Raw genomic sequence first — 21790 nt, forward strand, 5'->3', positions numbered from 1 at the left:
CTCATGCATCTGAGACTCCTCTGGCTCCCGAGCGCCCAGTTTCTTCTGAGCGCCCGAAATCATCTTAGTGCTCGTTGGCTCCTTCTTGTGCTGCTGTGTCAGAGCGCCCGTCTTCTCTAGAGCGTCCAAGTGCCCATCTTCGTCCGTCCACTCGATGATTCATGGATTGCCAACTAAGATGAAGTGCCCACTGGCACCCGAACTTCCTTTGGTGCCAGAGTGCCCGCTCTCTCTCGCTCAGCATGCTTCTGCTGCCGACACTTTGACTCCTGCTGTTAATGTTCCTCAAGCCGTTGGGCATTCTTTGTGTCTCAGACTCCCGCACTTCAGGCTTTACCCTCTTCTGGCAAGCAAGCGCTCACCATGGTAGACCTGATTCAGAGCAAGCTTGACATTATTTTGAGCCAGTTGAAGAACGCTCCCAACCTACAGACTTAGCTTTGTCTCCTGTATCCTCGGATGAGGAAGAAGGTATTGCTCAAGACACTCGTTCTTCAGCTTACGAGCATTCCTAAGGTATCTTCTTGCTACCTTCCCGAATTGCTTTTCACCTGCAGCGCCTTCTTTGCCCGTGTCAACTTTTCTTGGGGATTCACAGTCTTCTGATTCTTTGAGACTGCCCAAGTTAGTGCTTCTTTTTCTGCTAAGAAAGCCTTCCAGTGGATGGCTAGCGGAGAAGAGGAACAGGTAGAGCCCTCTTCAGCTCCTTCTTCTAGATTTTCAGAGGAGGCAGCTCTCTTATGCCACCAGGGAAGCTCCTTCTTTGGGTTCTATGTCTCCTCCCAAAGAAGACTTCTTCCAGGCTGGTTGATTCCTCACGTAGATCTGCCTTTGCTTCCTTAAGATCATGTTCAGTTAAATAGACTCTCACATCTTAAAAAGCTTGTTCAAGGTGTTTGAAGTTTTAGAGTTTTCTTGATTGGGCAGTGTGCTCTCAGCCCGTAAGCTTGGAGACTGCTCTGCTGTCCTGAAGATAGTGCCTCCCAACTGGCTGAGGGTCCTCGTGTATCGATAAAGGATCAGGATGGTTCCCAGGTGCTTCCCTGTACGCAATGGGAGTCTTGAAAAAAGAGAGGGCTGTGATGTTCCCTACACCTCTAAGGAGTGACTCCCTTGCAAATCAGCTCTTCTGTTTTCCCCCACTGGATCATCATCACTGCAGTTCCTGCATTTCTTGGATCTTCCAAAGGGGAAGAATCTGGAGATTTCTTGTTTGGCCTAAGGGTGCCCTCTCATGCCTCCAGGATGCAGTCTCCCCACTGCCAGAATCAGCCCTTTCAGGGCAGCAGACAAAAATTTTTAGATCCCATTCTTGCAGTGGGTTTATCTCCAGGAGCCATTAGAGATCTCATCCGTTCTGTCTCTCACAAGTGAGGAATTTCATCCTCCAAACTTCTGTAGGAGCCAGCCTCCTTCTCTCTGGGATAAGTGGAGAGAGAGAGGGCAGAGCCATGGATTGTCAACATTCTGAGGAAGGCTATTCTCTCCCCTTCAAAGAAAAAAGCCACCTTTAAAGCAGCCCTCAAAATAACATTGTCAACACTCCAAGGCTCAAGAAGTCTTTGGCCCTCTCCCAGAAGAGTGTCGTCCCTTCTCAAGAAGGGGGCGATAGAATTATGAAATAGCTAGGTTCTACAATGCCCTTGTTTGCCCAAAGCTTCCAGGGGCAGACAAATTCCAAGATGAGTTCAAATCAAACCTTCATGTCATCCATTCGCAGAGACTGGATGACATCAATAGACATGCAGGATGCATACTTCCGCGTCCCAGTGACATCGGAATCAAGGAAGTTTCTGAGTTCATGTGTCAGGAACAAAGTGTTTCCAGTTCACTTTTACTATGTTGTAGGTTATCGGCAGGCGCCTCAAGTGTTTATCAGAGTTCTCACCCCCCTGGCAAATTGGCTCCATCTGATGAGAATCAAGATCTCCCTTTACTTGGACAGATTGGCTGCTTCAGGCCCCGTCGAAGAGAAATGTTTGGAGGACCTTCAAACTCTTCCCTAGCCCAGGCTGGATTGATGATCAATTTCAGAAGTCTCAGTTGATTCCATCACAATAGTTCTTTATATAGGGATAATGATAGACTCTCGATTTTCAGGTTTCCCTCACCAAGAGACAGAAGTCTTGCCTCAGGACAGTTTACAGATTTCTTCTTCTGGACCAATGCTCCGCCAACGAATGGATGAGTCTACAGAGGATATCATCAAGTAGAACAATTCTTTCTCCTGGGTAGGTTTTATATGGGACCGCTTCAATTCTTCTTAGAATCAGCTGGAACAGGAAAAATGCGGACACCAGTATTCAGTGACTCCAGAGATAAAAGAAGGATCTGCGCTAGTGGAGGTTAGAAGGAAGGTTGCCATGAGAAATCCACTCCTTCCATAGAGCCTACCAAGACTTCTCAGGCGCATTGAACCCACGTGGGAGCTCTGTTGGGGAGCAAGGAAATTTGAGGACATGGTCCCCAGAACAGACATTGTATACCAAATGTCAGAGGTGAAGGCAGTTCATCTGGGGTTACAATTTTTCAAGAGAACTGTGCAACAAGACGATCAATCAGTGCACTCCAGAAATAGCAATACTGCTCATATCTCAAAAACCAGGGAGGGAGGACACACTTTCTCCTTTACAAGGTAGACAGCAGGGATCTTCTGCTCTGGGCAGAGCAATTTCAAGTCAAGCTTCTTATGCGCTTCATTCAAGGGAAGCTCAATGTTCTGGCAGACAAGCTAAGTCGACGGAAACCAGTGTTCCCCACGGAGTGGACTCTGGATCCTCAGGTTTGCTCGGATCTTTGGAAGTTGTAGGGGACTCTGGTCATAGACCTGTTCACGACTTCCAGAAACATCGTCTCCCCGTTTTGCTCGCCAGTTCCGGATCCTTTAGCCTGGGCAACTGATGCCATGCTTCAGGACTGGTTAAACAGTCACCTTTATGCTTTTCCCCCTTTCAGTATGATAAGACAGGTAATCAATAAATTCCAGATTCACCCAAAATCATCAATTGATCCCAGTGGCCCCTTTTGGCCAACAAAGGATGCGTTCCCAGATCTTCTCGACCTCTCAGACTGTCCTAGGGTGCTACCTAAAAACTTCATCTGCTAAACAACCCCACTTCTGGCACTTTCATCAGGGGTTGTCTACTCTGGCCCTGACAGGCTACAAACTATCAGGAAACTTCTTAGAAAGGAGTTTTCAAGATCAGCTTCGCAAGCTATTGCCAAATGCAGGTGACAATCCTCTGATAGGGTATATCATGCTAAGTGGAAAGTTTTTAGAGAATGGTGAGGAAAGCGCAGAGTGTCGTCTTCTCAGAAATCTACAGCCGAAATAAACAGACTTTCTACTATATCTCAAAACCAATAGAACCTGTCATCCTCCTAATGATCAAAGGGTTATGGGCCATATTAGCTCTGTCTTCAGACACAGGGAGTGGACCTTTCCTCTAATCAGGATTTATCTGATGTAATTAGATCGTTTTGACATAAAGTCAGAAAGAGTAGCAGTAGTGCCATGGAACCTGGGCGTAGCTCCTTAAATGGTTGTCTGGCCTAATTTGAGCCTATGCATTTTGATTTTCTAAGAGATCTAACTAGAAAGACCCTCTTTCTAGTCGTTTTAGCAACTGCAAAACAAATCAGTGAGGTCCATGCAATAGAAAAAAAAAAGAGTGGGTTTTTCCCAAGGGAATGCTATCTATCCTTTCTCTTTGGGATTTCTAGTCAAGAATGAGTCCGTTTCCAATCCGTGGCCTTGTTCCTTTGCAATTAAAAGTTTGTCTGAGATTGTAGGCCAAATGAAGAAGAGAGAATATTGTGTTCTGTGAGAGCTCTTAAGGTTTTATCTTCACAGAACAAGAAGATTCGTGGTCCTTCAAATGCCTTGTGATGTTCTGTTAAGAATACTTCTTGGCCACTTTCAAAAGAATGCCCTGGCATTCTTCCTTAGAGAACTCATCTCGGAAGCCCACTCTTCTGTTGAAGATGAGGTTTTTCCACTGTGCAAAGTGAGAGCTCAAGAAATTAGAGCTGTAGCCACTTCATTGGCGTTCAAGCATAATTTGTCTTTCTCCTCTATATTGCAAGTGACTTTTTGGAAATGTAAGTCAGTCTTTGCAGCACATCATTTGAAGGAAATTGAAACAGTTTCACTTATAGTTGCAATGTTTGGGTCCATTTGATTGGCTGGTGTGGTGTTGGGAAGAGGCGTAGAAGCAATCCGTTCTTTTTCTTCCTTTTTACCTATATGATTTTTAAAGAGGTTGTTTCCATCAATCCTTAGAATTTTTTATTTTATGGTAGCCATTGGGATACAGTGTTATAAAACTATTAAAATACTGGGTAGTTATGATAATTCTTGATAATTTGATTTTGAGGTTGTTGAATTTTTTAAGGAGCCTGGGTGTACAGTGTACTCTTGCGTAAATGTGCCAACTCCAGTCCTTTGTTTTGTTATAGGGAGGTTTTTATGGTTTTATGGCTTATAGGTGACGTTTATTTCATTATACCCTGTATTTGGTTTTCTGCACTGCTGCAAGTTGGGCAGTTCAAGCAGCATTAAATATCTTTGTCAGCAAATTGGAATCATCCTTGCTACAAGGTGCCTCTGTTACTAATATAAATACGGCGAGTGAAATCTTGGCTTGAATTTTTACCTCAGATGTCCCCAAATGGCTAAACAATAAATTAGAGCGCACAATAGAGGCATATTTTAGTTTACCTTAAAATACCTGCATATAAATAGTATCAGCTCCTTATCGAAAATTATGGTAAATATGAAACAACAGGCATTTTTAATAGCAAATCCTTAATACAAAAGCTCAAAATTCATTACATTACTAATGTTTTTATGGGGTAGATTTGTTTACATGCATCCCACCTCTAAGCTAATTCTTAATGGGAATCCTTTGCAGACCTCCAGAATTAAGCAATTTGTTGTTACTTATAGGATTTTGAGAGGAAAAATCTATTTCTGGAGAGGACCGTGTTTTGTTTTGTGTTTTGAACTACTCAATGAAAAGTCCATTCAGCACTTATTTCTATTTTTGGTTCAAAATACAAAAAAAAATCTTTTGCTAGATATTTAATAGTTTTTAGAAAAAAAGCATTTAGTCACAAAATGAAAATGCTGGAGTTACTACCCTAGCAGAGCGAGCAATCCATCAGATGGACCTATAGTCGTGTTTCTCTATGGAAAAGGGGAACTACAAAAAATTCACTAATTTCTGAACATGACTAAATCCTATAGAGATCCTAAGGTCAAAAAAGTCCCACAGGGAGGTGCCAGTAAATAAACCCATGTACTACCTGTGGACAGCACACAAAACACAAAAACGGAACTAGAATCCCAGGTCAAAGATTCCATGGAAAGCAACACCCGGACCTTTACTAGAATGATGTTTTACTATGGGAGGACATGACACATGATGGAGTGGGTCATCCGGGTGACACGGTCCCCTCTCCAGAAATAGATTTTCCTTCACAAAATCCCTTTTCTGGATCGGGTCCCGTGTCAGCGATGAAAAATTAATAGAGAAATAAAACATAATTCTTAAACTAAAAGATAAAAATTCTAGGGAAGAAGACAAGGTCCAAAAGAAACTTTTAATCACTAGTAACAATAACAATAATGTACAAAAGAAACTGATGTTAGCTAGTAAAATTAACATGACAATGTGAAAATATATAACAAAATATACAATATTGAAAACCTTATAACTTAAATGTGTCATTTAGACAAATACATGGATAACACAGCCAGGTGAGAAGTCAAGGCAAGCCTGACTGAAATGACCATAAAGGGGATAACTGAGGCAGTGGAGGAGGAAATGACTAGGAATCAGAAGGGGAACCAGAGGGAGGGACAACGTTCTACCGCTGACTGCTGAAATTTAAGAGCTTCTAAGGATTTCAAATAGTGACGTTGAAAACCAGGGTGACTTCCAACCGTTATACCTGGTAAGATCTGTGAAATTCATGTAATGAAAGTAATTAATGGAGTGGCCACAGCTCTAATATCATGAACTTTTGGGACTGAGTCAGGGTTAGCCTGCTTGATAAAGTAAGGATCTGTTGTCTAATAGCAGACATAGAAGATTACCCCTCCTTCCTGATAAAGAGAGCCCAGAAGAGATGTGAGAGGACCTGTCTAAATAAGCCCTCAAAGTATGAACTGCACAGGGGAGGTCTACAGGCAGAGGAGAATTTTCCAAGGCAACCACCTGCTGCAGATCTTCATTTTGGCCAGGAAGGTAGGGTGAGGAATCAGCAAACCTCCCCTGATGGAAGGAAGTCGACGTGGTTGGGTTCCTAGAGAGTGCAGACAGCTCTGAAATTCTAGCACCCGGCCAGGCTAACTAAAACAACGTTTTCTCAACAAGGAAAGGTAGGGCAGGATTGATTATCGATATCTGAGGCTAACTTCAACACGTCATTTAGAAACCAGGAAAACCGTATGTGGACGGATTACTGGCCTCAGACGTGCACATGCTTTGGGGATGGAAGAAAAGTAAGGGTCTGTGAGGTCAATTTTGAAAACATACAAGAACACTTTTGGAGAGCCGACTTGACTGTAGTAACAGTACTAGCGGCTAAACCCTTCTCAAACAGTGATATAAAAAGGAGATTACAAATTTATGGTCATTACTGTAGCCTCAGATTCGCTTAAAAAGAGTGCTAGTTTCTTAATTGCTGAGTCGTGCTGATGAAAGAGTAGGCCCAGCTTATCTGATTCCAGAACATGGTATTGACAGGATCAGCGTTAGCATCCTCTGAGCCGCAAAACTTCATAAAGTCCACAAAGCCAGGGCATTTTGAGTTTGAGGAAGCTGACACAGTCTGAGTTTGTACTACTTGTGTTAGTTTTGGACTGGGGATTCGGATGTAGCGAAGTTTCAGTTCTAGTAGAAGAGGAAACCAGCTGCTCTTTGGCCAGTAGGCCACTTAGAGCTACTTGACCCTTGAACGTCCTCAGTTTGTGAAGGTTTTCAACAACAAGTTCACTGGAGGAACAGATAGATCACCTTCCACCTGTTCCAATCCAACACATTGCGTCGTGAAAGAGCTTGAGGGTCCAGGTTGGGAGCTACGAATGAGGGAGCTTGTTGTTTGAGCTTGGCTGCGAACAAATCTACCTCCAGACCCGGAACTAGTTGGCAGATCCAGTTGGGCGAGCCCTGTCTGGACCACTCCGACTCGAGGGAGTTGTCCTGGAGAGAGAATCTGCTCGACGTTCCCGGACCCCTGCAAGATGGGGTGGCAGATAGGTGCCACTTGTTCTTGCAGGCCAGGAAGAAAAGTGCAATCATTACCTGGTTGATCCTGCCGATTTGAACCTCCTGTTTATGCAGTGGACTACCGTGGCGCTGTCCAGAACCAGTCTTATGTGAATCTTCTTGGGGGGAAGAAGCTTCTTCAAGGTAAGGAAGACCGCCATGGCCTCCAGAACATTTATATGGAACTGGCGGAACATGATGGACCAAGTCCCCCTGTGCTGAAAAGGTTGAAGAGAATATCCTCCCCACCCGCTTGAGGGCGTCTGTGTGGATAACCAACGCCGGAGGAGGAAATTGAAGGGGACTGACTGGAAGCTCTTGACAGTCGACCAAGGATGGAGTCGCTTCTTCAAGATATGGGGAATCAGAGACACCTTGTCCCTGAGACTGATTATTTGCCCGACTCCATACACTCTGTTGATATCCTTCAGTTTCACTTTTCAGCAACAGGTCTGTCACCGACGAACTGGGGGCCAAGACTCGTTCTTGGTCCGCCTAAAGGCCCTTGGTTTGAGAAACTGTCTGGTTGCTCTGGCATTCCCTTCCTCTTGGGAGGAGGAGAAGCTTGTGAGAATTCAGATCCCACTGGATTCCTAGCCATTGAAAACAATGCTGGGAACCAGGCGGACTTCTCCTGTTTACGAAAGCCCAAAGGATTCTAGAAAGTCGACCACCGGATGCATAACTCTCGGCATTCCTCGCGGCTGGATGCCCAGATGATCCAGTCACGAGATCGCGCCAGCGTGAATCGCGAGATCGGAGTTGCTGTCACGACCGTGTCTGTCAAATTTGTAAAAATCCTTGGGGCTATGTTGGAGCAGAAGGCATCACCTTGAAGAATATGCCTGCCTTCCGATCCCGGAACCCCAGAAAGGGGGAGAACCTTCGCAACCGGGGCGTGATAATGGCGTCGGAAAAGATCTAGAGAGGTGGTTCTGGCTCCACGGGGGCAATAGGTCCGAACTTGGGAGACAGTAAGCATCCGAAACTTGTAACGAATGTAGGAATTCAGGAGCGGACAAGTCCAGAATTACTCTCCGTTTGTTGGGACCTTTCTTTGGAACACTGAAGAGCCTGCCTTGGAAACTTCAGGGAGACCTCACTTTCATATAGCCTGTTTCTGTGGAGTCCTCCACAAAGTCCTAGAGATCCTTGGTCGTAGCCTGATAAAACTTGACTGGTGGAGAGGATTGTCGATCCAACTCCAGCCTAGGCCCTTGGAAACTATACTCTGAGCCCAGGGACAGAAGGTCCACCGAGCTCGAAAATGGTACAGCCTCCCGCCCACAGGATGTATGTCATCGGTCCTGTGTTTGCTTCCCCTCTCTGGAGCCTCTACCTCCCTGTTCCTGGGAGAGGATGAGGGCTCCCTTCAGCCCTGGGGCTTATTGCCTCTGGTTGATTGTCTGGGCCAGTTTCCCTGACTTTCATATGCAGGATTGAAAGCTGGGGAGGAGACATAGGAAGGGCAGCCAAAGACTGATCTGGGTTTACCAGGACATACTGAGGTGGAGGATGGGAGGAAGAAAGGTCGGGAAGGCTGACTTTGTAAAGGAACCTGGACCAAGGACTGAGCTGGAAGACGTTTGGCGTTTAAATTTTCTTACTGGACTTTAATGGGAGGCTGGCAAGATCAGACTGTTTCCCTTTTATAGGAGCAGACCCAGCGAAACGGAGGCTCTGATTGACCCTAGCTGCCTCAGATAAGACTGCATCAACTTCTTCTTGTGGGAAAAGATTAGCTCCCCAGATCGAACTCTTAAGAAGCTTATTTGGTTCATGCCAACTGGCTGCTGAAAAGATGTGCTTCCGGCAGGCCAGTCGGCATTGCAAAGTCAAACAGATCTTGAAAACCGCCAAGAGAGATTTACAAGACCTGGAATAATGGATCTCCCTGTAAACCAAAAGAAGTTGCTTCAGGCTAAAGCCCAGAGTTCAAGAGACCTGGCGAGCCTTTCCCTTAGTATCAGCCCCTGTTTTCAAGAGCGACTCCGGGATCTTAGGGAGCTGCTCACTGAACAGATCAGAGGCGCAGTCTGGGTCAAGCCGAGTCACCAAACGTATTAGGGGCTCCCCTTCCAGAAGTCGGTGCCTCCGGAAAGACGAGAGATGTAGGGTCATCTCAGGAGATGAGGAAGGGTTTACCTTCACAAGCCTGGCCTGATCAGGAGGCCACTTTGAGCGTAAGGAGAAGGAGAACATCAATGAGTGAACATAGTGAACACTCCCTTGCTGGTGGAGCTTAGTGTTCTCTGCGTTTGCCACTCGTAAGGTCCTCATCCAAGATCGACTGGGCAGGTCCCCTAGGATAAATGACCGTCTCATAAGACTTTATCAGACCTGTTCCAAACCTCTCCTTCAGCCTGGCAAAACCAGTGTAGGAGATGTCAGGGTCCGGAGGATAGAACTCTAACTCTTCCACTCTCCTCACCTAAACCCTCTATGGTAAGAGTACCTTGTGCTCAGGAGCATAAAGGGCGAGACGCCAAGGATTCCCTAGATCAAAGGGAGAGGGGAGAGTGGAAGGGTCAGGAAACAGAATGAGACCTAGAACGAGAACTTTGTTGAGATTCCACCTTCTTGAAAGAGACTGAAAGAAGAAGCAGACCCAGACAGGCTTGTTGTCTACCCTAGCACATCTTCTCAAATCTCGCGTCCGATTCTTTCCAGGAATTGTTCAAAGAAATGAAGTGTCAAAGAAGGAGGAGGGGGAACTACCTGACGTGATTGAGGCTCAGCAGGGGACCTGGAAGGGGAGGCTATACCGCAGCGACGGGAACCGTCGTCGGCCCGCGCCGAGGATTATATCGGCCTGCGGAGTAGGCAAGTTTCTTTTTTAACGGACTTCACCTCCGGGGCAATAGACCCAGACGTGCCCGAAAGGTATGAAGATTTAGAGAAGTTCTTTGAAGAAGCAACAGAGGAAGAAGGAGAGCAAACAGTGAAGAACCAGTCTCACTTACCCCTACCTGCCTGATGCTCTGGGATAATGCTCGAGACTCAAGGCCGAGATCGAAGTTCGCCCGGCGTCTTCCGAGCGCCACTCAAGCCGAACCGTCTGGAGAGGGCTGGGTCAATCTCCTAATCCCGGCAATCAACGGAGCAAAACCTCGTCGGTGACAGAAGCTGTGATCCAGCGCCCCTGGAAAAAGGACATTACAAATGTCGCCGAGTATGTAAGGGATTGCCAGCTCCTCACGTTAGCCCCAAAGCCGCTAACCCAGACTTTAGGGCCTGAATCGAGGAATCACGTGACTTACCCAGTCAGCCTGCCGGAAGAAAAACATTATGTGGTTTTACGAAAGGCGGAGGGAATCAAAAATGTAAACATTATAGTTGGCTAAGAAGGAAAGATGCATGATCACCTACAATCATCGATAGCCTGCTGCGTAAAGAGCGTAGGCAAACATCACATCCGTCAGGGTGCCAAACAATAAGATCCCTCGTGGACCGCACATCCGGAGGAGACCGACAAACTTAGTGGCCGCTGGCCTGATGGAGGCTGCGGAGCAATCTTCTTCTTGGCAGCGTACCACCTGTAAGAGTAGGCAGATTATGAGTACACTGTGTAGGTGCCGGAGTAGTGTGCGGGCAACACAGTATTAAACAAGTCGTGAAACCAGCCGGAATGATCCGGAGGTAACCTGAGTAAAATCTCATACAAAAAAGCAAAAACAAAAATAATAAAAATAAATAAAACAAAATAAATTTACCGGAACTAGCCGAGTAACATGCCTTAAAGTAAGTGACGGATACAAAATGAAATGAAATGGGAAGGTTAAACTGTCCGGAGAAAGCGTATTCGGCAACTAAAATAATATGAAACTAGCGTATAACGGCATCGATAAGCGCTAGAACACGCCGGAGGCGGAAGCAGGGAATGCGCTCGATAGAAGACAGATAGTTAGCTAAGGTCAGGGAACGTCAAAAGCCTGACACGAAGATCAGTCAGGAAAAAGCTCTAACTGGCAAACTTGAAGAAGGGACTGAACCAGAGTGTCGCTAAATTAAACGACACGCCCGGAGAAGACGTGGCGAAGGGAGAATGGAAACCCGGAGGAAGAACCCTGAAAAACGACCAGAGAGTGGAATGCACAATCTGGGCGTTCTGTGTCCTCCCGCCCACGCTGACTGAGTCGTTACCCAGCAAACGCCTTGAGAGAAGGAGAGGAAACGGACAACCTCCTCAGAGAGGGAACAGGGAGATAAAGATGGCCAAAGATGGTGGACAGGGGAGGAAGCTCTCCCGGCCTGCTAACAGTCCCGGAGGGAGGGTACAAAGGTAAAGTCACGGACCGTACCAAGGAGAGGCCAAACAATGCAGAGGAAGGGGGCATAGGCTATAGGCTAAAAGGATGGGTTAACAAGATTGATAACAAATCAAAAAACTAGAACTAACCAAAAACTTAGTAAATAAAAAGCCCAAACTAGGGTAGGCTACATGAAGCCTCTATCAGCTTAACCAAAGGCTCAGCTAGCCTCACGCCCGAAGCCAAACAGGGAGAGAAGCAACATGAGGATCCTCAGCTATTTCAGCTTAACGAGGCTTATTAGCCTCACAGAAAGTCGAAACAGGGAGAGAACATAGGAGAAGACCTGGTAAAACTTAAGAAAGCGCTGCATGGAAAAACGAACACAAAACCTTACAAGGGCATGTGAACGGAAAGAATGAATAGACCATCCACCCCCTTTTTTGGAAAAAGGGGGCAACAGCCTGCCCCAAAAGGAAAACCAAAGCTAACACCAACCCATAAAGTAAAAATATAACAATACAAAACAAGAGGAGGACCATACCCAACACGATGTGGCGTGAAGGAAATGGCATCTCAAAACAAAAGAAATATCCATGATAATCATCAAATATCAAATGCATCCGAACACTGGGTTAAAGGGAAAACAAAAAAACTTAAAAGTACAAAACGTAAATAAAATTCCCAGAAGCTAAGAGAAGAGAAGGGCAAAATAAGGCATGTAAATGAATTGATAAAGGCGAATAGGCTCGAGGGGAAGCCCGGACACAAACACCAGCCTCAACTCAAACAAAGGGAAACAAACGTTAGTCGATCAAAATCACTAATTAGACCTCATGAAAAGAAAATGCTCCTAAACACGAAGGAACCAGAAAAAGACTCAAAACAGAGTGACCAAGATCAGAACCACGCATGGGAGTCCACGTGAGGCCGTGAGAGGAGATCGGTGGCAGGTTATAAATCCTTTAATTATTAAACTAAAGGGAAATAAGGAGCCCTCAATCGCCTCAACTAAAAACGAAATATTGGTACTCAACTTAGGTGACGAAAGACCTTGTGAGGAAGCCATAATGATGCAAAAGGCAATAAGATTAAAGCAACCTAAAAAAACGTGAACGATGGTGCTTGCTGAAATGGAATCACGACTAGCGGTGTTTTGTGTGGTCCACGGTGGTACATGGGTTTGTAACAGCACCTCCCTGTGGGACTTTTGACTTTGGATCTCTATAGGATAAGGTTCCGTGTTTTTGTATTCACCCTTTTCCATACACTCCACTCCATCTGATGGAGCTCGCTCTGGGAGTAAACTCAGCATTTCATTTAGCTTTCTCTGGTATCTAGCAAACGAATTACCTAGAAATAAGTGCTGAATGGACTTTTCATCGGGTGACACGGGACCCGATCCAGAAATATAAAATGACATTTTCACTTCTAAAATAGTTTCTATATACTTTACCAAAGTAATGTGCAAGATTGGAGCCTTCCAATCCTCCCTAACATCAACATTATGGTGTGTGTGTGACAAATTGAATCCTTTACTAGTTGTTCTCTCTTACCTCAAAGTGTGACTATACTTAGCCACCTACCCCAACAAAAATAGCATGACCCATTATTTCAAAATTTTTATAGTTATATGTATATAGCAATATTACACGGTTCGGTACAGGTTCGCCCGGTTATCGAGGGAGTTCGTTCTGATATATTCATCAAAAAATTCGGCAATTTCACGATGCCAAATTTTCTGATTTTCAGTAATCAGCACCTCTGAAGGTATGTAAAATGGCAGAATAATCAATAATTTGAAGGTTTTTGATGTAAAAACTCAGTAATAAAAAGTTGCTGATTTTCAAGTCACTAGACAAGCTGCTGTAAACGGATTTTCTTATGATTTTCGGCGATTTTCTTTACGATGTTCGACTTCTTATTTTATCATAAAATGTAATTTTTAGAAACGGAACCCCGTGTGAATCATGGGATAAGCAACATCATATATATGATCTATATTTTATATATGATGCGTATATATATCATATATTAATATATATATATATATGGATGATATATATATATATAAATATATTCTATATTCTAAACAATCCCTGGTTGGCTGTGGGCTAGCTCAGCACAGGCGTCCGGTTTTGATCAGTGCCTTGAGACTTGGTGCTGAAAATCGCCAATTTCTCCATCTCATACGATAATTGGGTACCTTTGATGTATACCTAACAGAGGGATTGCTGTTGGTTTTCACCAAAAATCATTTATGGCCAATCACGATTTTCAGTTATCATTGTAATTTACAAAAGAACCCTAAAAATAACTGGGGATGCCTGCAAAAAGTTTCATATATAAAGGTTAAATCTTGGAGTTTACAAAAAGAGTGGTGAGTGGAATCTCAGAATTTGTTAGTCGATTTTAATTCTTACCTGTTATGTATTCTGTGACTGTAATTATAATTATACAAAATATAAAAAGTCTTTATCCAGTTTGTATGACAGCCTACATCCCATTTTATCATTAATCCGGTTTTAGAAAATGTCTGATGTATGGGCAATATTACGTTTAGCATATGAAATCTTATCATGCTGGGGACTCCTTGATTAATACAGAGCGCCAATAACTGAAAATCAGCGTTTTTCAGGCATTCAAACCATCTGTCTGGTGTTTGCACTTAAAGTGCAATTTCATTTTTCCAACAATTTCAGTTATCACCACTACACCATCAAATTAACCAGGTTGAATTTAATATATATCCTCAACCGTATAAAAGATGGGAACAAAAAAAAAAAAAATTTTTCTTAAATCCCCCTGTGTCCTGTAATACCTAATGTCTTTCAAATTTAATTTTTTGGCCAAGTGCGTGACTGGACCAATTTCAACGTCGACAAAGTTGTCTGTCAGGTGCCAGTGGCCTAAATCGTCGACTGTTTTTAACCTATTGCAAAAATGTATAGTTTAGTATAATTATTTATCATTATCACTTACCATGCACGGAATTCATGGATCACGCTGTTGTTTTAATCACAAGCATCACCCAGATCTTATCGATATTTTCATTAAAATGTTAGCATCATTATAACCATCGTCTAATCCTGGAATTCTTTAGTCACTTTACAGATTTTGCATTATGTGTTTCCACCTATTAGATTTACAAAGGCTTTATATAACAGAAAATGTTCAGTTCTGTTGGCAATACAACAAAATAACTCTTTCGCTTAACAACATTTCAATCAATTTGGTTGACAACTCCTGCTACCATTCTCTTTATTTCAACCTTAGAGTCAACTTTGGGGTGACCAAAATGGTCGAAAAAATGCAATTAGCTAAAACTCTTACATTCTAGTAATATTCAATCATTTACCTTCATTTGCTCAAACAGAAGTCTCTTACATAATATTTCAATTTATGGTGTTTACCTTTTGCTTACCTCCGCTAACTCTGCTGGATATATCAGAAATACTTAGTCACTTTGTAACATCTTTATTAATGTTTTTCTATTCTGCCATTACAAACAATTTTATAAATGAAAATGTGTTGCAATTTCATGTATACAACCTAGAAATAACTCATGGTTGTAAGTTTTATCAATTTTGACATATTTTCATATAAATCACAATAAGTTGATAAATTTTCAACCTATGGTCAACGGACTCGACTATTAATGTTTTGAAAAATGCAATGTTGGTAAAACTCTTACATTCTACTAATATTCAATCATTTACTTCATTTTGCAATAAGCGAGAGTCTAGCACAATGTTCGATTTATCCTGAATTTTGAAAAAACTTTTCCTTACTTCCACGCTAACTCTGCAGAAAATCTTGTTATAAGCCTGGCGGTCTCTTTAAACATTTGTTTGTCCATCCGAAAATGGACAATACAAAAAACCTCTCATTTTCTTTCTCTAAAGGAACACGATTTCAACCATACAATATTTCCGTCTGTTTCTCAGCATTGTTGTCTTGATGCTGCGTACAATCACCACTACTTGCATTGCCATTCAAACATTCTAATCATGTACTCATAATGTTCAATGAATCTTTTATTATCAAATTGTGTGTATGTTTCTGTTTGTAAAAGACGGTCCGATGAATGAAACACACCGCGTGTTTGGAAGAGATGGCGTCAGGCTCTTACAATCTCAGAAATTTCATTAGTCATTTGTCATAATTTTTGCACAGTTTTCTATAGCCATTACATAAAGTTTTATATATAAGAAATGTATTGTGAAAATTGTTGTGACGCTTGTCTTTTTCCAAAGGGAATACAAAGTACTTTTTTGTAAGGTGAGCTTTTCTAAACAATTTAAAATCTTAAATATAATGATTTTATATATATTTTTGGTACGATAATGATTTTATTCATGTACCACCTAATGTAGCCTACTGGCTACATTATCTTTACCTGGTGTGTGGGAATAAACCTGGTAGCCAAATTAATTGAGTTAATAAGCGTTTGTGAGTAAATCCTTGAAGGCAATACTGTATTACTGTAGTAATTTATTGTGTATATTATTTATAATACTGTTGGTTTTTTTCCCGGTTATAGGCTGTGGTTCCATTCCACAAGTTTTTGATAACCGGGAATACGGATATGACAATCAGTTATCGATTGCCCGATAACCGAGTTTTTGTGCCAATAACCTTCTATATTTTCTTTGGGTCAAAATCCAGTTTCTCTTCTAGAGAGTCCCAGCATTCGAATAACAATAGCTAAACCATATCACCAGATAAAGGGGACTTTTTGATATTACTTTTTATGGCCATGTAGGCCCTGTGTTAACTCATGTTTTGGACTCAGTGATGCAACTACCAAAAACTAGGTTTTCCTTATGCCAAACCTGTTTTTTTAGTCCACTAATTTTCTCTACAGAATTGGGGGGACCTTCACACTACCTGTCCATCTAATTGCTCAGTCCCTTTTCACCTGCATAAATGGCTCTTAACTACCTGCCCATGAGACTGAACCACAGAAAATTCAGAAAATTTTGTTTATTTGCCGACATAAGTGAAATACGCAACATGTTTCTGGCAGCAAGTTCAAATGATGGAAGAGTTCATTTTTAAGCTGTCTCTATGAGTTACAGGTTTCAATAGGAATATGAAAGACAGAGGCTACTGTACAGATTGTTCTGGCATAACTATGGTAGTATGTTTCCAACCCTCTCAGAGCAGAATCCATATTTGGGCCAATACTCCAAGAGCAGTGAATTCTAGGAACTCCCACTTCAACTCCTCCGATGGAGATGAAAAGTCTTACCTTAGAAGAGAGATCACTGATACCTGACATGAAGTGGATACAGCCACTGAAATTCCCCTTCTGAATCCAGATCTAGGAAGCAGTATTCTGTTTTACACGAGAAACTTCAAGTAAGAGTCTTGCCTTTCCCAAGCGGCAATCTTGTACTGAGGGAACACTGATAGGGTCCACCCAACCTCATCTGCAGTTTCTGTACCTTCTAGGGGGTAGTGATTTATCCTGGAATTCTATAATGCCAGGAAAATTCTGCTTGTTGTACTTTCTATATTGCCAAGTGGTGATGATACTACTGTCATCAGTTCATGCAGGTTTCCCTGATAGGAAACTCCACTTGCTGTACTTTCTATACTGACAGGCAGTGGTGATAGACTGCCTTGGCTCAATCAGTTCATGCAGGCTTCCTTGATAGGAAAATTCCACTTGCTGCACTTTTATATACGTATTAACAGGCAGTGATGATACTACTGCCTTGGGTCATCAGTTCATGCAGGCTTCCCTGATAAGAAATTCAGCTTGCTGTACTTTCAGCATTCCAGGAGGAAATCATGAACAGTATCAAGGATGACTCCATGAGAGTGTAAGTCCTTTGAGGACTCACTTGCTACTGAGCATCAGCATATAAAGAGATGCTGTCCATGATTCCCAAGAGGAATTCAGGTCGTCCTGGATATGGAACTGGGTGTAATATGCAAAAATTTCTCATCCTTTAAACTAGAGGACTGAGAGGCTGCACAGTCTGCCCTGGCAGAGATAGGCTTCTCACCAAAAATCTTAGGTTATGGGGACAGGATAATAAAAAAAACAAGCCCAAAAAGAAGTTGAATCAGTTGTCTAGATCCCCATTAAAAACAGAAAAGATAATAAGAGACAGCCTACTACTCACTCCCAGAGCTGCAACTGGTAACAATAAGACCTTCTGCACATCTTACAAAAGTCATTTACAACACACTGGCACCAAAGTATGAATTGTGTCTGCGATAGAATTTCATAAAAAACTAATGGCGAACCTGAGAAAAATCTAGAATTTTTTTTGGAAGAATGTGGAACAATAGGTTATCTTAAAAATACTCAAACAATTGAGACAAAAACTTCAAATTTATGATTTACTATGGTCTGAATATCCTGATCTTTGTGTTGGAAAAAAAAAAGCAAAATTAAAATGTAAGTGGATAGTTTTCCACTACAGTGACTGTACAAGACGTATAAGAAAGTGGAAAAGCCCTTCTAATATATTTAGGGTTTTTTAATGCTTTACAATATCACAAATTGTCTTCAATGGAAAATAAATTACTTACCTATATGCTCCCCAATGAGCAGTGGAAAATAAATAACTTACCTATATGCTGCCCAATGAGCATAATAGGCAGGAGTGGGTATTGACACTGATCTAGCACAACGAGCATAGAGGTGACACATGGCATAAGAGAAAGTTTCCAACTGATTGAGGGACAGGTCGTTATCATCCCAAAGTATACGATAATGCGTTGGCTTACTAGTACCCTGTATACCCTGAAATTATTCCAACAAATGCATAAGATATGACATTAATGTAAAAATTAAATTAAATCATTTCTGTATGTAACAGCATAATCCACCAGTATTCAGTGATACTCTCCCTCAAAAGAGATATTAGCAAAGTCACATGAAAAAGTTTACAGTCTTTGGTACCTTATAATGATAATTCTCTCTAAATAACTTGTTACATATATCAAAATGGATAAATGCAATTGCACAACAACCCATAAGCATGAGCCTCTATTTACAAAAACGTCTCGTATGCGATTCGGTGAGTTAAGCGCCCGACGGAATTTTTTTTTTCAAAAAATCACAGCAAACTTAGTTTTTAAGATTAAGGTTCATTTTGGCTCCTTTTTTTGTCATTGCCTGAGTTTAGTATGCAACCATCAGAAATGAAAAAAATATCATTATCATATATAAATATTGGAATATATGACAGTGAAAAAAACTCTTACATAATTGTATACAAAATCGCCCTGTAAGCACAATGGTTAAGCTAATGAGTTAATTTTTTTAGTTGTATTGTACACTAAATTGCGATGATTTTTGGTATATAACAAATTGTAAAACGATCAAAAGCAACACAGAGAAAATATTATCTGAAAATGATGCATGAATTAAGTAGCATACGGACGTAAAAAATTTTTTTCAAAATTTACCATAAATCAAAATATTGTACTAGAGACTTCCCGTTTATTAAAAATGAAGCTAATTGATTGAATATTACTAGACTGTAAGTGTTTTAGCTTACAATTGCAGTTTTTCGATCATTTCGGTAGATTAAAGTTGACAAAGTCGAATTTTTCTATTTATATCGTGATTTATGAAAATATTTCAAAACTGATAAAAGCTAAGACAACATTAAGACAACATGACGAAAGAATTTCTGGCGCGGACGTAAGGAAAAAGTTTTTCAAAAAATTCACCATAAATCGAAATATTGTGCTAGAGACTTCCAATTAGTTTGCAAAATGAAGGTAAATGATTGAATATTACTAGAATGTAAGAGTTTTAACTTACAATTGCATTTTTACCATTTCAGTCGAGTCAAAAAATTGACGAAGGTTGAAATTTGCTTGATTATCGTGATTTATATGAAAATATTTCAAAACTGATAAAAGCTACAACCATGAGTTATTTTCTGTTGTATTGTACATGAAATTGCGCACATTTTCATATATAAAACTTTATGTAACAGCTAATATAGAACAGTGCAAAAATTACGACAAAATGACAAAAAATTTCTGATATTTTAGAAGCTGAGTTACCCGTAGGGGCGTAAGAAAAAGTTTTCAAAATTCACCATAAATCAGAAATATTGTACTAGAGACTTCAATTTGTTGCAAAATGAAGTACATGATTGAATATTACTAGAATGTAAGAGTTTTAGCTTACAATTGCGTTTTCGACCATTTAAGTCAGTCAAAGTTGACCGAAGGTTGAAATTTTTACGTAATGTGCGTCACGATCATCACTTGGCACCCAACAGACAATTTTTAGTCAGCGTATGATCGTCCAGTAGAGCGTTTCAGGGTTAAAGTTATTTTTAATATATTTTGGTGCTATACAACTTCAATTTTCAACGGCTGTATTTCTTACCAAACCAACGAATGCACTGAGATACCACCCCACATTGCTCTTTTGATACAAAATGCCAATATTCGCCTCTCTTTTTTGTATTTTTCCAGCAACTTCCTTTTCAAGCCACCTTCATTTAATTCTTTATCACAATATAATGAGTTTTGCCTTTTTTAGAACACCAGTGGCACTAGGAGAGATGGGTTTATACCTGAGTAGGTTAACAGCATAAAAGATATTTCTTCCTCTAGAAATACAAACCTTGGCTCTTTACATAGGGCACTGAACTTCAAGTTGCAAATGGCAATTCAAACTTACTGACATGGTAGCTAACTCCCGACGGGAAAAAACAACACCCACCTGTCAGTCTAAACTCCACTTTCCTTCTAGCCATCAAGTTCAGATGTCTCTCTGAAATATCTGCACAACTTTGCTGTTCAAACTTTTTGATGAATAAACTTGAGTATTCCTTTTCCTTTTCAGATCTTTGACTTTGTGTTTGTATTATTATGATTCAACCCCATCGGTCAAATAAGCATGCTGGCAAGGAATTTGGATCAATTTTCCTTGCTAGGATGAATACTTGTTTTCACTGGGAATGTAGGAGGTTCTGGTAGTGTTCAAAGCAGCTTTGTCATTCTCAAATTTACTTTTAAGGTATGTATGACTTGGACACTTAGAAGGACTGTGTGAGTTTATTTGCCTTAGATACTGTAATCCTTCTGTTGTGGCCTTCCTTTTTATTCTTTTGGAGGAAGTAGGCCATACAGTCTTATTCCTCTGGTCATTGTGGCTTAGTCTGATACCAGACTCAACTATCCCTGCAGATGAGGTGAGTATTGCCAGCAATGGAAAGATAAAAGAGGTGTTCTCCTTTTCTTAACCTTCTTCTACAAGGGCTTCCTTCACCTCAACCCCACTTGACTACAGCTGTGCTCTTCTCTTTGGGGTAGGGTTGGCACTGGGTGGCATCTCCTTAGACTCGAGGTTCTTTTCTGTCTTGTCTCTTTGTAAGCTTTTGAGCTGGCATCAAGTTAAGTTCCATTTCCTAACACAACTCTTCAGAGCTGTTCCGAGATAGGGGCAAGCGACCTGTTCGTGCAGCTCCTTTATTTTCTGGTGTTCCCAGTCTATGGATTGGGTATTAAGGCAAGAGCAAGTTTGTACTGCTCTTCCTGGCTGGTCATATGACCACAGTAATAGGGGATCACTTCAACCCTGCTAACCACAATCCTTTGGGATCACATAGAGAGAGGTTTGCACAACTCATTCATTCCAGCCTACCCAATCTACAGGATGGGTTGGGTGCCCACAGGCTGGGAATGTTCTTTCTATCCATGGTCAGACAACCATGGCATTAGGGAAGCACTTCAACTTGTCTCACTGCAATCCTTTGGGATCATACGGAGAAGGTTTGCAAAACCCATTCAATTCCCAAATTCTCACTCTTGAACAGAGTTGGGGGGGGGGGAAGGGATGAGCTGGTAGTTTCCATGTCCTTCCATGGTTGGAAGACTGTGGCATGGCAACAGAAGAGCTCTTCAACCCTTCTCTCCATGACTCTTTGGGGCCACACAGAGAGGGACGCATGCATTCGCTATCAATAGACCCAATCTTTGGCTCAGGATTCTCAGTAACAATGGGTATCTTGGAGTTTTTCCACAGCCTCAACACCCTCCTATTCTGAAACCTTTGGGTAGAGGGAGAGGAAGGCTGCCATGTCTGGCTCTCCCCATAGGAAGTCTTGATAAGCTTCTAGCAGCTGGTCCCCTCCTGCAGATATGACTAACAGGGCTTATCCTAGCGGTGCTCACAACATCGCTCCCCCATTGCTCCCTGCAAGGTTGTAACCACTACCTAGGGTTCCCCAGAACCAAGGGATACTAGTACCAGCCTGGCTAGCCAGACTAGCTACG

The 21790-nt window shown here is 41.9% G+C and overlaps 1 protein-coding gene across 1 annotated transcript in view; it reads right to left on the bottom strand.

The window, feature by feature from the left end:
* The window catches only part of LOC136843977 (protein argonaute-2-like), a 564386-nt gene that overhangs the window by 14174 nt on the left and 528422 nt on the right, over positions 1 to 21790 (bottom strand). The window contains exon 19 of the mRNA XM_067112994.1: positions 18115 to 18287. Coding sequence (XP_066969095.1) covers positions 18115 to 18287 — 173 coding nt within the window. The remainder of the gene's footprint in view (positions 1 to 18114; positions 18288 to 21790) is intronic.

This window comes from Macrobrachium rosenbergii, chromosome 12 (genome assembly GCF_040412425.1).
Source record: "Macrobrachium rosenbergii isolate ZJJX-2024 chromosome 12, ASM4041242v1, whole genome shotgun sequence".
In the NCBI taxonomy this organism is placed as follows: domain Eukaryota; kingdom Metazoa; phylum Arthropoda; class Malacostraca; order Decapoda; family Palaemonidae; genus Macrobrachium; species Macrobrachium rosenbergii.